The sequence below is a fragment of the Lacerta agilis genome, chromosome 16, assembly GCF_009819535.1.
Source record: "Lacerta agilis isolate rLacAgi1 chromosome 16, rLacAgi1.pri, whole genome shotgun sequence".
NCBI lineage: Eukaryota > Metazoa > Chordata > Lepidosauria > Squamata > Lacertidae > Lacerta > Lacerta agilis.
In genome coordinates this window covers 30,873,512-30,888,771 of record NC_046327.1, presented here as the reverse complement: position 1 = coordinate 30,888,771, position 15,260 = coordinate 30,873,512, and the positions used below count along the sequence as shown (strand labels likewise).

Sequence of the window (15,260 nt, the reverse complement as noted above, 5' to 3'; positions counted from 1 at the left end):
CCTCCCATGTCTATGGGAGCCATTCAACGTGTCTGCCAGGAATAACCATGCAGACTTGCTTCTTGCTTTTAGGCAGTCCTAGATGGGAGCTGCTCCTGGCTGGAGCTCAGTGGGAGGGAGGACAACTTGAGACTCTTGGCTACTTCAGCTTTTGTTACTTCGCTGATAACATATTTAACATTATATGGATTTTTTTTAAAAAAAATCCCCAACCTAATCAAGAGGAAGGAAGTGGGTCTGGGCTGCCATGTTCTGAATGCAGGTTGGTCCGGAGTCCAGACTGTGCTGTTGTATCCAGATAATAGTGCTTTGAGAATTACAAAGGAAAATTGGATGCTGATAATTCTGTTTAGATGTGAGAGCAGTTTTGTGTGTGCCCCCCTCCTTCCCATTCTGCATGCAGGAAGCCTGGAGTGAACAAAACAACCAGTCGCTAAATGGCTGTGTTTATAGCATGTATTCTACAAGGCTTCTGACTCCTTGGTCACTGACTCAGATGTGTTGGGTGGGTGTCAGTTACACCAAGAAGCATCTGTCTGTGTAGATCAACTGGGGAACGAATGACTCCCCAGAAATCTCATTAGGGATCTGTGGTGCTTCCGACTAGGCCTGTATTCCAAAACCTGGCCCATTTCCTAGTCTTTGTCAGCCATTGTTTTTCTAACCTAACAGCAGCTTCTGAAGATCCGTGACTTTTTTTTTTTTTTTTTTGGACAGGCAATCAAACCGATTCTGAGTTGAAGAATAGGGTGTACAGATGAGGGGGTGTATTTTTACTCCCTCTCTCTCTTTCCCTGGTTTGAAAGCAGCTGGTAGCTCCAAAAGCACCAGCCTGTGACTCTGTACTCAACCCTGCAATGGCTGACCTGAATTTCTACACGGGGCATGCTGAATGTTTACTCTCCTTGTAACTCTCATTATAGCTGCTTCATGAAGAACTGGCCCTGCAGTGGGTGGTGAGCACCAGCTCCGTGCGGGAAGCTGCCTTGCATCAAGCCTGGTTCTTCTTCCAGTTGATGGTAAGTCCCTTGCTGCTGATCTCCCTAAACGAATCATTGGCCTTCTGGCCAGGAGCACCCATGATCTAGTTGCTGGCTTTATGTGTTGCCTTATGTAGACTGTCCCTTCGCTGTCCAGTTTCCAAGTTTCTGCTCTGCACAGTGTCACCACAGAAAGTATGAGAGAACTGAGTTGTCCCTCAAGGCAGTGTTCCCCAACCTTGGGCCTCCAGCTGTTTTTGGCCTACAACTCCCATCATCCCTGACCACTGGCCTTGCTAGCTAGGGATGATGGGAGCTGTAGTCCAAAATCGGCCTTTGGGGGGGGGGGACAACCACCTTCCCTAAAGTATTAAGCAATGAAAAGAACTGATGTTCAGTTCTACAGGGCGCTCTGTTGAAAGCACCACACCTAGGTAAAAATTTAATCATTTTGTATTTGGAACAGAAGTATGAGTGGCTCAGTCGCTCTGTGATAATCCCAGTGGCAGACTTCTGAGATTTTTTAGGATATTTAACCTCTTTTCAGTCAGGCTGGCCGCTTTTGCGCAGTAGTTTAAGCAGCATAACTGATTTTCAGCAGTTCATGTGCAGATAGTCCCAAGTGGAGTGCACTGTTCTAAGAGAGGATTTGCCCAACCATGGTCAGCCGTACAGGTCGGCTCAGTCTAAATTGGAATTCCCAAGGGGGTTGGAATAATTGGGGGGAGTGGCTGCTGATCCAGGAGGATGAAATTCCCATGATCCTCTTCTTAGGTGAAGAGCATGGCACACCATCTGTTCTTGTGTGACAAGCTGGAGGCACCTCGCAAGCTGCGTTTCCCTGGCCGTTTCGTTGATGACATCTCAGCGCTAGTGTGCACCGTCAGTGCCGAAATCGCTAGCCGTTGCCAGAAGGTTTGTGCAAGGTTTCTTTTGCTTGCCTGCCTCTCCGTCCATTCCTTCAGAGTTTCCTATCCACACCACTCCACAAACACGCCAAGCGACTTAATTCATGTTTGCATGTTTTAAACCTTGGCCTGCGTTAGAGCACAAACTGTTTTAAGAAGTGCAACATTGGGAGCAACAAGGTACAGATTTCTCTACTTTCCCGTATTCTTCCTCCTAAACTACAGGTGTAAATAAATAAAACCCAAGCTTTATATTTTCATATAACTCCTAGGATCTCTCAAGTGACAAAAGAAAACCATAATGGATATGGAATTTCCTGCACTGAATGCCCTAGAATATATTGTTGTGACACACTTTTCATGTCAAATGTAATTTTGAAAAAACAACAAAAACAGACTATCGTATTTTTCACTCCATAGGGCTTACCAGACCATAGGGCGCACCTTGTTTTTAGAGAAGGAAACAAGAAAAAAATATTTTTCTGGTTTTCCTCCTATAAAAGCCCTGTTTTTTTTGAGGATCAGCTCAAATTTGTGCAGGTTTGTTTGCAAAGGGAAAAGCCCTGTTTTTTTGAGGATCAGCTCAAAGTTTTGCATCTTTTTTTGCAAAGGGAAAAGCCCTGTTTTTTTAGGATCAGCTCAGATTTGTGCAGCTTTTTTGCAAAGGGGGAAAAGCAAAGCTTCTTTTGCAAAGGGGGAAAAGCAAAGAGGAAAAGCCCCGTTTTAATGGGGTTCAACTCACATTTCTACAGCTTCTAAAGGAAAGGGAGCCTTTTCTACAGTTTCCAGACAGATAATCTAATCAGCCAGTCACATGTTGCTGGGGAAACAAACAACCTCCCTCTGCAGCACATTCAACAATGGAGGCCTGGGCAAGGGGGCGGGGCTGAAAGGGAGCCGGGGACTCTTATCTCTCTCTCCCGATCTCTTGCTGATCAGCTGCTGAGTGGGGTCGTTTCAACACCCCCTTTTCTCTTTGTAAAATAAAAAGCACGATCTTCTTTTGGCCCCTGGGCAATTCAGCTCCAGGGACCACCAATCACTCCATAAGACGCACAGATATTTCCCCTTACTTTTTAGGAGGAAAAAAGTGTGTCTTATGGAGCAAAAAATACGGTATCTGTATAAAATAGTATCCTTGCTAGATTAAAACCTTAATGGTGGGGATACAGCACCCCTTAATGATATAGGTAGATACATGCAGCAAGTCTTATCCACCTTCTTTATAAATGTGCATGCATTCATGCATATATATTACATTTGAGTGACTTAAGCTGTATTAACACCCCCCAACCCCTCTCCGGCAAACTCCAATTTTTAAAAGTGGGTTTAAAAAAATTAATGGTTTATGTGATTATATAACACCACAAAAAAATTCAAAGGTGGCTAGTTGTTCTTGATCTCCCTTTAAAATTCACAACTGGAGCTAAGTGGAAACCGTTGTGTACCTGTATAATCTGGTGAGAACTTCTGTGCGAACCTCATTGAAATGTGTGGGAATTCTGTGAGATGTCTGCCCCATTTTGTTTCTGTGCTAGCAGTTTGCACTCGCTCACTTGGTCTTAATCCCCTCTCCCACTTGCTCACTCTCTGACTCTGCATTCGGGGCTGCCAGAGCCCCACGGAAGCCCCTTCAATTGCCACCTCATATACTTCTGTGCTTCTTCCATAGGATATTGAGCTGGTGGAACGTCTCAACAGCAGCCTGGCCTTTTTCCTCAATGACCTACTAACCTTCATGGATCGCGGCTTTGTCTTCAACCTCCTGCGTTCTTACTACAAGCAGGTACCAAGAGGAACCCGGTGGTTCTCTTTTCCCAGGCTGCTAATTGTACCTCTTGGAAGAGGGCACAGTAGCTAGGAGAGAGGGCAAGAGTTTTAATTAGATAGGTGGCTGCGGAAAACCTTCTGTACAGGCAGAACTCAGATCCAGTGTGGTGTAGGAGTTGGAGTGTTGGACTAGGTCCTGAGAGACCAGGGTTCAAATCTCTGCTCAGCCATGAAGATTGTAGGGTGGCCTTGGGCCAGCCACAGGTCTACTTTGTAGGGTTGTTGTGAAGATAAAATGGAAAAGAAGAAGAAGAGCATGTATACCACCTAGAGCTCTTTGGAGGAAAAGTGGGATATGAATGCAAATAAATACATAAGTAGTTGGATAAAGCTTGAACCCTCAGTCGGTTGTAATTAGGGCTTTGATGTTAGACTGGACACTAGGGAAGGAGATGGTGACTGTGGGTGGCCTCTGCTAGAGGCTGGAGGGTTCACAATGCTGTACCAAGCCTACAAGGGATGCGGGTGGCGCTGTGGTCTAAAGCACTGAGCCTCTTGGACTTGCTGATCGGAAGATTGGCGGTTCAAATCCCCGCGACGGGGTGAGCTCCCATTGCTTTGTCCCAGCTCCTGCCAACCTAGCAGTTCGAAAGCATGCCAGTGCAAGTAGATAAATAGGTACTGTTGTGGCAGGAAGGTAAACGGCGGTTCTGTGCGATCTGGTTTCCGTGATGGTGTCCCGTTGCACCAGAAGTGGTTTAGTCATGCTGGAAAGCTGTCTGTGGGCAAACGCCGGCTCCCTCAGCCTGACAGCGAGATGAGCACCGCAACCCCATAGTTGCCTTTGACTGGACTTAACCGTCCAGGGGTCCTTCACCTTTTTTTACCTTTCCAACCCCACAACAGCTACCTTCCTTCCTCCTCTCCAGATCAATAACAGACTTCTGACCACCCAGAACCCCAATGCCCTCATTGCTCTGAGGATGGACTTCATCCGCATCATCTGCAGCCATGAGCACTACGTCACTCTGAACCTGCCCTGCAGCGGCCTCTCCCCACCTGCTTCCCCCTCCCCCTCTGTTTCTTCAGCAACCTCCCAGGTAAGCGGCCCAGCGTAAGGGAAGGGAACGTGAGAAGAGGATGCTCTTGGTGGATCAGAGTCAGAGCATGACTCCCAACTGGTCACACCAGCCTGCCTTGACCAACCCTGAGCCAGGTGCCACCGCAAGCTCACCAGCTGGGCACCAAGGCAGCAGCTGACCTGTTGCCCCCAGCCTCTGCTATCCTGAACAGCTAATAGATGCCCCTCTCTTCTCTCTGTGAAATAGTCCGATCCCTTTTAGAGCTGCCTTAAGCAAGTGGCCAGGTAGCAGATACCACTGGGAATTGGGGTAGGGGTGTGTGTTAGGGTGATGACCGCTGGGTCAAAGAAGGTTTGCCGAAGAACTAGGCTTCCAGGAAAGACTTGAAAGAGACAGGAAGATTTTACTGGTAGCGAGAGGCAGCAATGGGGTGCAGCATGTTGCAAAACCTCCATGATCAAAAAAGGCAAATGGGAGCATTGGAGGGACAGAAAAGAAATTGGGAGCATTGCCATGGATAGGACAGTCAGTGAACACCAAGAGGTGACAGGGCGGGGGATGTGAGCTGACTCTCTCCCTGGGGAGATCAGTCTCCTGCCCGCCATGGCTGAAAGGGGCAGCATTTTCACCCTTAGGAAATCATGAAACACTGCAGAGGATTAATTCCCTACCCCTTTACTCTCCCTGCTTCCCTTGCTCCTGCAGAGCTATATATCACCTTTTGTAGTTAACACTTGTGGAACCTTTCCTTTTTAAAGAAGTAGTTCACGAAAGCAACATTTGAGAGAGACTGGCTCATTCAAAAGGCTACCAATAAATGATGGCATCTGAGATGTGAAGCTTGGACGCTGTTCTTTTCTGTGCAATGATAAGGAAAGGAACCGTTCACGACATGCTGGCTGGGGTCGGCTCCGCTTGATTTCTCATGGGCTTTTCCCCCTTTCCCAGGGCTCAGCCTTCTCCAGCCACACACAGGACCAACGAGTGGCCAGCATGTTTGAGCTGTCGGTGGCCTTTCGGCAGCAGCACTTCCTGGCAGGGCTGGTGCTGATGGAGCTGGCTCTCATCCTGGAGCCGGACGCAGAGGGGTAAGCGCGCTCCTTTGGGATGGTTCCCTGATGCCCTTGTAGCCAGAGCCCTTTCTGACATCCCTGCTCTCTTCCCTTCCCTTGCCTCAGAGCCTTCTTCTTGCACAAGAAGGCAATCAGCACTCTTCACAACCTGCTGTGCAGCCACGACTCGGACCCTCGCTACATGGACCGTTCGGTGCGGGAGCACGTGGCTCAGCTCTACTTGCCTCTGATTGGCATCGTCATGGATGCCCTGCCCCAGCTCTACGACTTCACAGGTGAGGCCAGGAGGCCCTTCTGGGGGCAGGGAGGAGGATGATAATGGATGGAGGTACCAGCGTGTGCACATTCCTAGCCGGTTTTCAAAAACGACAGCCTCTCCCCAACCTTCCTTGCTGTCGGCAAGCCTGCTGTCTTCAGTTTTGTTCCATATACTTGGAATAGAGCCAGTTGACCAGAGGGCTTGGGTGGTCATGGCATCGATCCCAGTTGTGTCAAACTCACTGACTGTAGCTGCTGCCCTCCCTGGCGAGGGAGGAGAATCCAGCTGTCCAGCATATGAGTTTTGCTAGCTGAGGTTTGATATGGTGGTCATTCTGTGAAGCCATACCAAGCTGACTTTTAAAAAAATGCTTTGCTATTTTGCATTGGGTCAGTACTTTGGCTTTGTTATTAAAACCAGGTTTGCCCTTTGTTTTATATTGTTTTTACCGAGGATCTCTCTGGCTAGGTCTTATCACATCCGCCATTAAAACTGTTCGTTCTGTCTCCTTATCTAAGGTTTCTCCCCCCCCCCCCAAAAAAAATCACACTCTTGATGAGAGGTACAAATGGTGAGATCTCTTTGTATCTGAAAATTCAATCAAAGAGATTTCCACTTACATCTGATGCCATTTGATTCCTATTTGTAGTTTATGAAAGCATAATAGCTTTCTGTCTAGCTCTGAAATTATAAATTCTGAGCAACTTGCTGCATTCATTCTTTCTAATATCAAAGTCAACGAAATAACTGCTCTCCGATTAACAGGATACAAAGGATTTGTATGCCTTTTAATGTGTTATGATTTGACACCCAGCTATAAGACTAGAACAAATATTATTTTATATTCCTTTGCCTTCTGTTTTTTCCTAGCTAATTCCTTTTGTACTCTTTCCTTTAATTCCTAACTAGAACATCCTTAGCCAGTTTCCCCATCATCAGTTCAGCACACACTTATTGAACAATACAAAAGCAAACTGTCTCGCCAAAGTCGTGCATGCTCTAATTATCTCCCTCTTGGACTGCTGCAATGCGCTCTACGTGGGGCTACCTTTGAAGGTGACCCGGAAACTACAACTAATCCAGAATGCGGCAGCTAGACTGGTGACTGGGGGCGGCCACTGAGACCATATAAAACCGGTCCTGAAAGGCCTACATTGGCTCCCAGTACGTTTCCGAGCACAATTCAAAGTGTTGGTGCTGACCTTTAAAGCCCTAAATGGCCTCGGTCCAGTATACCTGAAGGAGCATCTCCACCCCCATCGTTCTGCCCGGACACTGAGGTCCAGTGCCGAGGGCCTTCTGGTGGTTCCCTCACTGTGAGAAGCAACGCTACAGGGAACCAGGCAGAGGGCCTTCTTGGTAGTGGCACCCGCCCTGTGGAATGCCCTCCCACCAGATGTCAGAGAGAAAAACTACCTGACATTTAGAAAACATCGGAAGGCAGCCCTGTTTAGGGAAGTTTTTAATATGTGATATTTTAATGTATTTTTAATCTTGGTTGGAAGCAGCCCAGAGTGGCTGGGAAAACCCAGCCAGATGGGTGGGGTACAAATAAATTATTATTATTATTATTATTATTATTATTATTATTATTATTATTAAAAAAATCTAAAGCCTGTCAGTTGAGCAAATGCAATTTAAGTAAGCTTAAGAGTGGCAATTAAAAGGAGAGGGCGAGAGAACCAGTCTTTGAATATTCAGAAACATCTCAGTCTCACAGCTCAGGAAATCCTGGAAAACAGCCAAAATTTGAGTGGTGATTTGTGGCTTGGTTATGTGTCATAGCTTCCCATGTCGTTTCTCATTTGTTTTGGGGAAATGTACAACATTTGAAGCAGAGTCAGAGCCACAAAGGAAGTCTCAAGTCATGCAGATTTTAGAGTGTGTGACATAGTATAGAGAAGCTTATGAAAGGGAAAACAAGGAAGTTATAAAGGAACAAAAGGAAAGAAAGCCAGAGGAAGAGTCTGGGATTAAAGTCTGGTGCTTATAATAGAATCCAGAGCTCTAAGCAAGGAATCTCACAGCCTGACACTTGGAACTGACTTGATAAGCTACCCAGGACTTTGTGACCTCAGGTCCTGGAACAGCCTTCCATATTTGTGGATCTCGAGAGGTTGTTGGACTACAACTCCCATCTTCCTCAGCTGTCCTGGCCCAGTGGTCAAGGATGGCCGTGGGAGTCCAACAAAATCTGGAAGGCACTAGGTTGAGAGAGCCTGCCCTAGAGCTTATGTAAGGGGAAAGAAGTGTGTTTTGTTAACCCCAATAATTTGCAGGTAGCTTGAGGCCCCTGGAATGGCCAGGTATACAGTGCTAGGAGTCTGACCTTTCTTCATTTGAGTGGTCAGCATTGTAGAAGTTCTTGCCTGCAGGGATGGTTCATGGCCCTAGCCTGGCCTTGGCTCTGATTTTTGCCAGAAATTGCTTCAACGAAATCAGTCTGTGAAATCAACCAAACAAAAAAGTGGCTTCCCTATCACATTAGCTTTGGTGGGTTGCTTAGCTTCCGTTACCTTTATTGTTCATTTTAGCTGCTTGGGATGTCTTGGAAGAGGAAAATGAGAGTCAAAACCTTATTAAGGAACATTTGTGCAAATTAGCTTTCCTTCTAAATACATATTTAAAACAGAATACCAGTACCCAAAGTTATTGACTGGGTGGCGGTGGCGGCTGGGCTATCTTTTCTTCCCTTATCTGCCCTTATTGGGCAATTAATTCAACTTTACAGAGAACCTCAGCCAGCGAGGGCGGCTGGCCTCCGTGATGGTTGAGGACGGCGATGGGGATGGCAGCACCATTAGCCAGTCAGTTGCCATGGCCATTGCTGGCTCTCCCTTGCCCCACACTCATCGGTCCACCATCTTCCAAATGCCATCAGTGGTGAGTGTACACTGTCCTCTGGGGCTAGAGAACGAAACTGAAACTTGGGTGGGGAATACTTGCACATTAGAAGGGGATGAGGGTTTGTGTAGCTCTCCAAATGCTGTTGGACTCCCAACACCCTCCCTTCAGCCCATTGTGGTCAGGGATGATGAATCTAACATCACCTGTAAGACCGTAAGCTCCCTATCTCAGCTTTAGAGACAGAATTCTCAGTGATAATGATGCCTGGTATTGGACAACAGCCTCCCATTTAGGCAAGGAGCCATGTCTATTGGGAACTTGCGGAATGAACTCAGGAGCATGCAGGTCTCCGTCCTCAGCAGGAATGTCTCCGTGTGTTCAGATTTGTAACATGGTTGATCTCAAACACAATAGGAGATTTAACAATACAAAAACTATTCGTTGACTGCAGTGAGTTTTGTTTGTTTATGTGAGGGCGGCGGTTATTGGGTCAGTTTAGCCTTATCAATTTGTATTCTGTTGCGGGGTTTATATTGTTATCTTGTTGGGCTGTGTATGTAATAAAGGAGAGCCATACTGGGGTGAAGGCATCCTCTTTTGTAACTATGAAAAATCCTTTAATAAAACACACACACACACACACACACACTACAAGGACTTGCACGAAGCAGCCAATTTTAAAACTCCATTCAGCTACTACTTGCATTTCCTGTTCTGATATAGTGATATCATTAGGCAATGTGGGCCCAAAACATTGCTCCTCAAAACCAGAGGAAAGGAGGCCATTATGAATAGAGAGCAGCAGGGCACCACTGCTGCCTCTGCCTTCCTCGATGCACTGTGCCATTTAGGCATGCTTAGTGGGAGGGGGGGATGGGTGTCTGGGTCAAGTGAGTCGCAAGAGCTGCGCCAAGCTCATCTCTTGCTTGTTTGCAGCCGCCACGCCAGTATAGCATGCTGTCGGCTGAATCAAGTCGCAACCTGCTGGTGTGTCTCCTGTGGGTACTGAAGAATGCGGATGGAGCTGTGCTGCATCGCTGGCTTGCTGACCTCTCTGCTTTGCATGTGAACCGTCTCCTTGACCTGCTCTACCTCTGTGTCTCTTGCTTCGAGTATAAGGTTAGAGTCCAGGTGCTGAGAGAACCAAGTGTGGCTCCCCTGCTTCCCTCCTCCCCATCCCAGGACTTTGGGGGACAGAATGCAGGAATCCCACCTTTAGCTAGCTGGACTCTTCACCTAGAAAAACTCCTTAGTAGTTGCAGAACTCAAAGCATTCGGTCTTTGACGGAACGTGGCAAGCAAAGAGTGGACAAGAGGCAAGAGAAATGCAGCCTCTGACTGCAACAGAGAGCCTTAGAAAACAGCGGTTCTACAACACTTTGGGTGTCTCAAGGCAAGAGCAGACAGGCTTCAGGCTGTAGGATCTCTCTGTTGTTTAATAGAACCCTGAGAGTTCATCTGCTGGAGCCTAAGGCAAAAGACATTCACTTCAGTTAAAGAATTCTAAGTCCAGGAACTTGTACTGAGTACCAGAACTGAGTCAAGTTCACAGTCCTTCCATATACAAAATGCACCCCCTGGTTCACACCCATCCAAGCACAACCACAATCCATTTCAGCAGGCAGAGTCGTGTTGTTGTTGTTACCTTGTGGGGGCATAAATCCTTGGCAATCTGCTTCATGCCACACAAAGGTCGACCAGTAGATCCTGATCTACCTTCTTCCTACCCCTGGTGTAAGAATTTTTCTAACGTAGAGATTGAACAGGAAGTTAAATGTAAGAAGCCACTGACAGTTTATAGTGAAACCATTCCTATAAGACAGGCATGTCCAACAGGTAGATCGTGATCTACTGGTAGATCACTGGATGTCTGTGATAGATCACTGGTAGATCAGTGGCTCCCCCCAAAGAAGCTAAAAAGCTTTGGCTCCCCTAAAAAAACTCAACATCTTTGCCCTCCACCCCTAAAATGACCCGACCCACCAAAAACAGGGCTTTCCTTCCTGACACAAGCTCAATGTCGTTTCCCTCCTCCCTAAAGAAGCTCAACAACTTGTACGTGAACCCCCCAAAACAGGGCTTTCCTTCCTAAAAAAAAAAGCTCAACAACGTTGACCTGAACCCACAAAAAGGGGGTAGATCACTGCCAGTTTTTAACTCTATGAGTAGATCACAGTCTCTTGGAAGTTGGCCACCCCTGCTATAAGATATTGTGAAGTCCAGTAGTGCAGTTCAGTTCAGTATAGTGTTGTTGTTGGCTATGAGCTAAAATGGGGAGTGGGGGGAGCCTTGCATTTGGAGTCCCAAAATACCCCTTTGGCAGAGGTGAAGTGTGGCAGCTTACCAATTCTTGTATTTGGTGCTGATGTGGCCCTAGCCAGCAGCATTCTCCGTGGTAAAAGCTGAAAGGGCTTCACATCCCACTTCTCAGTGCCTGTTGAAATTAGCACTTGGCCACTTTCTTCAGTGAGCAACTGCTTGCCCGTTCTATGAGTTCTGGGCCTGCCAGGTTTTGCTCCTGCAGCCAAACTCCCCCTCTTGCTTAGCGAGGACTTTTAGACTCACTGCCATCTACAGGGCAAGAAGGCCTTTGAGCGCATCAACAGCCTGACCTTCAAGAAGTCTCTGGACATGAAAGCACGACTGGAGGAAGCCATCCTGGGCACTATTGGGGCACGCCAGGAGATGGTGCGACGCAGCCGAGGTGAGAATGAGAGAGGGTGGGGCTGTTGATCATGAGCTTGCTTCTGTAGTCCCCGAGTAAGCTTCGGGTCTTGAAATAAGCAGATATAAACTATTTGGAGTACCATCTGTGTGAACAGAAGGGAACTCTGTTCATTCCCTTGAAGGCTCACTCTAGCTGAAGCGTCTTTCAAACATCCAGGACTGGCTTTTGGTGACTGGAACTAGGCTTGGCGGGGAGGAGTTTTCTGATCTGTCATGGTACTCATGCCCTTCCTCCCCTTCCTACACAGAGCGGAGTCCATTTGGAAACCAAGAAAATGTTCGCTGGAGGAAGAATATTGCCCATTGGAGGCAGAATTCGGACAAGGTGGACAAGTGCGTTTGTGGGCAACTCTGGGGGGGGGATCAGGGGGAGAAGTAGTACCTTGTTTACATGCACACATTGGACTGGTTTACTTACAATGCTTAGCGAAATCTTGGCTTAGTGCAAATGAGCATCCCTTTTATTTTTATTTTATATACTGTCATCTTTTTATGTCAACCCCCCTGAGACCTTCAGGAATAATAATAATAATAATAATAATAATAATAATAATAATAATAATAATAATAGAAGACGATGGCTGCTTTGCTCCCCCTCCGCCCTGTTGCTGTTACAAATGAAGCCATTCTTTAGCATAGCATTAACATTGAAATCCAGGTTCGTGGTTTATCTCCTCCAGACAAACCGTGAGCAGTAAGCTATTGAACAGGCCTTTGCTACATCTCATGATCAGTCCCCACAGTACAGGCGGTTACCCATGAACGGGAACCATACTTGGGCCTGAACACACAGTGACTCTCGTGTGTGTGTGTGTGTGTGTGTGTGAGAGAGAGAGAGAGAGAGAGAGAGTGTTTTTTGTAGTACCTTCATCATAAATTAGTGTGTTTGGTTTGTCGCATAGCCATGGTCACATGGCATTCAGGGCATCTACTAGATTATTATTATTATTTTATTAAAAAATAAATAAACTCAAGTTTTAGTTTTCATGATTGTGTTGCAAAACGTATAGAGAAAAAGACTGTGTGGGATAAAGATTCTGAGTCCAATACAGAGATGTGCTTTAAGTTCCTTCTCATTAGCTTGCTGTCATCCTATATCCCAGCTTTCCCACCCTTATGGAGAAGGTGCTCCAGGCCCCTTTCTCATTTTGGTGGGCTGCACCTGATCTTCAGCAAGAGCTAGTTGCAGGGACCAGCTGCCTGTTTCATGGAATCCACATGACACTGGCTTTGCATGTCCCTAGTGTAGTTCCAACCTTTCGCAGGCCCGTACGAGCAGCACAGTGAGCAGAAAACAGAAAGAACCATGCAAGCGAGGATTGGCATCTGGTGACTCTAAATGTCTTAAACCCACGCCCTTTTTTGTCCCTTGCTCAGATCCAAGGAAGAGATGGAACATGAGGCTCTGGTGGATGGGAATATGGCCACAGAAGCCAACATGGTGGTGCTGGACACCCTAGAAGTCATTGTGCAGGTAGGATCTGATGGGAGACTCGAGTCTTGCACCCACCCACCAGAGCAAGGCTCTAGGATTAATTTGTTCTTCCAGGGTGAAGAGTGCATCTCTTATCTATGCTCTGCAGTGGCGTAGTGGTAACTTTTGAATTGTAGCAGCTTCCCTGCCCCCTCACAATCCACAAGCCACACCCACAAGGAAAATTCAGTTTCTTGATGAAAACTGCTGGAGACAACTTTTCTCATCCGGCTTCCATAAGTAGAGTCTGGTTTGGCGAGCTGGAGGACAAAAGTTGTCTCCAGTTTTCCTTGGAGTGCATTGAGAGCCACATCTATCTTCTTTGTCCTTGGCTCTTTCATAGCTGTTTTGATCCTCTCTGTTGCGGTTACGCTGGGCTGGGCTCTCCTAGGTATTCCAGGGGCTGGAATTCAGCGGCCAGCATAGCTCTTAGTCCTTTACCATCTTTAGCAGAGGCAGCGGAACACCTAAGGCATGCAGATGATAAGCTTTGCTTGTTCATTTTACATAGTCACATCTCTGCCTTGACCACTCATGTCCCAGTGTGGTGTAGTGATTAAGAGCGGTAGACTCGTAATCTGGTGAACCGGGTTCGCGTCTCCGCTCCTCCACATGCAGCTGCTGGGTGACCTTGTGCTAGTCACACTTCTTTGAAGTCTCTCAGCCCCACTCACCTCACAGAGTGTTTGTTGTGGGGGAGGAAGGGAAAGGAGAATGTTAGCCATTTTGAGACTCGGGATATCAAATCCAAACTCCTCCTCTTCTTCTTCTACTTCCATGGGCTTCTTGGTGCAAGATGAAGTCTGGCCTGGATAAAGCAATTGTGGCAGCCTCACCATGTTACAAATGGGGGCTGCACATTCTTTGATGGAGGGGTTCCTAATTTGAGTACAATTTCCCACCTCTCTCCCTCTCCCCATTTTTTCTTGCTTTCTCTACCTCCCTGTCCTCCCCGGTTTCCTCTCCACAGACTGTGATCTTATCGGAAGCCAAGGAGAGTGTCCTCGGCGGGGTGCTGAGGGTGCTTCTGCACACAATGGGCTGCACTCCCAGTGCTGCCTTCCTGCAACACTGCTTTGCTACCCAGAGGGCGCTAGTCAGCAAGGTGAGTGCTGCTTGGTTGGGAAATCTCATGAATGTTGCAGCTGAATTCCAACTGATTTTGCAAAGCATCTTGCTCTGCTCCTAAGAAGACAGTGCAGGGAGACTGTTGACTTGTCAGCATCCAAGCTTACCAACTCAGGTTTTAAGTGGAGCCTCTGGGTACTTCAGGAACAAGAGCGGCTTATCCCTCAGGCTGTTAGCTTCTGTCTGTCACCGCTTATGTTTTCCAACCTTTAACTCTGCTGATGGGATTTTGCTCTCCAGGGTGCCCTCTTTTTCTGAGATTGTCCACAGCAGAGTCTGCTTACTTAAGACTGTGTGTGTGTGTGTGTACAAACAAATAAATAAACACAAATATAAAACCAGAATATAAATACCAACCTCAATACTACAGAGCATATATGGGAATCCTTCAACTTCACAATGCATGTTTCCAAAATACATGATGTCCAGATGTAAGACCTGTTTCACGCCTCCTGTACTTATTAACCAAGCCAACATTGTCTTCAAAAATTGCACATGTGGGAGCAGGGGCCTGGATTCCCCAAGACTGGAGTTGATTTATGAGAGAAATGGCCCCCAGTCATCTGAAAAGGCATCCCATTCTATTTCACCCAGCAGTTGCCATATTCTATCTCCCCACTGTCCCAAAGCAAACTCTTCGTTGCTTTTCCAGAAATAAGCTGTTTCCATGCCAAGGTGGATTATTGAATAAGTGCTTTATTTCAGCCTTGAAAGATAGAGACCAAAGCCAGCCCTGGGTCCATTATGATTTGAGTCTACTTAATTATGATACTGCAGATCTGGAACAACCTCTGCAAAAAGGGCCTAACAGACCCCTGCCTTTATGCTTCCAAGGGTTGAGTGAAAACCTGATTCACAGAGGCTTTTAATATTAAATCTTACTGCTCTTGAGTGCGTTAATACCTTGCTTTTAAGATTATCAGCCTGTTGGGTTTTATGCATCTATTATACATTGCCTTGCTTGCAGTCCATAGGAAGGCCCGTATTATCATTGTTATATAAAATAACTCCA

General features: G+C 46.8%; 1 protein-coding gene across 5 annotated transcripts in view; it reads left to right on the top strand.

Moving 5' to 3' along the window:
* The window catches only part of DOCK6 (dedicator of cytokinesis 6), a 98,960-nt gene that overhangs the window by 52,496 nt on the left and 31,204 nt on the right, over nucleotides 1-15,260 (top strand). For all 5 annotated transcript variants that reach the window (XM_033173631.1, XM_033173630.1, XM_033173629.1 and 2 more), the window contains 12 exons: nucleotides 924-1,019; nucleotides 1,755-1,895; nucleotides 3,561-3,674; nucleotides 4,588-4,758; nucleotides 5,689-5,828; nucleotides 5,919-6,088; nucleotides 8,804-8,955; nucleotides 9,856-10,038; nucleotides 11,497-11,623; nucleotides 11,895-11,979; nucleotides 13,024-13,120; nucleotides 14,091-14,225. In XM_033173631.1, coding sequence (XP_033029522.1) covers nucleotides 924-1,019; nucleotides 1,755-1,895; nucleotides 3,561-3,674; nucleotides 4,588-4,758; nucleotides 5,689-5,828; nucleotides 5,919-6,088; nucleotides 8,804-8,955; nucleotides 9,856-10,038; nucleotides 11,497-11,623; nucleotides 11,895-11,979; nucleotides 13,024-13,120; nucleotides 14,091-14,225 — 1,611 coding nt within the window. The remainder of the gene's footprint in view (nucleotides 1-923; nucleotides 1,020-1,754; nucleotides 1,896-3,560; nucleotides 3,675-4,587; nucleotides 4,759-5,688; nucleotides 5,829-5,918; nucleotides 6,089-8,803; nucleotides 8,956-9,855; nucleotides 10,039-11,496; nucleotides 11,624-11,894; nucleotides 11,980-13,023; nucleotides 13,121-14,090; nucleotides 14,226-15,260) is intronic.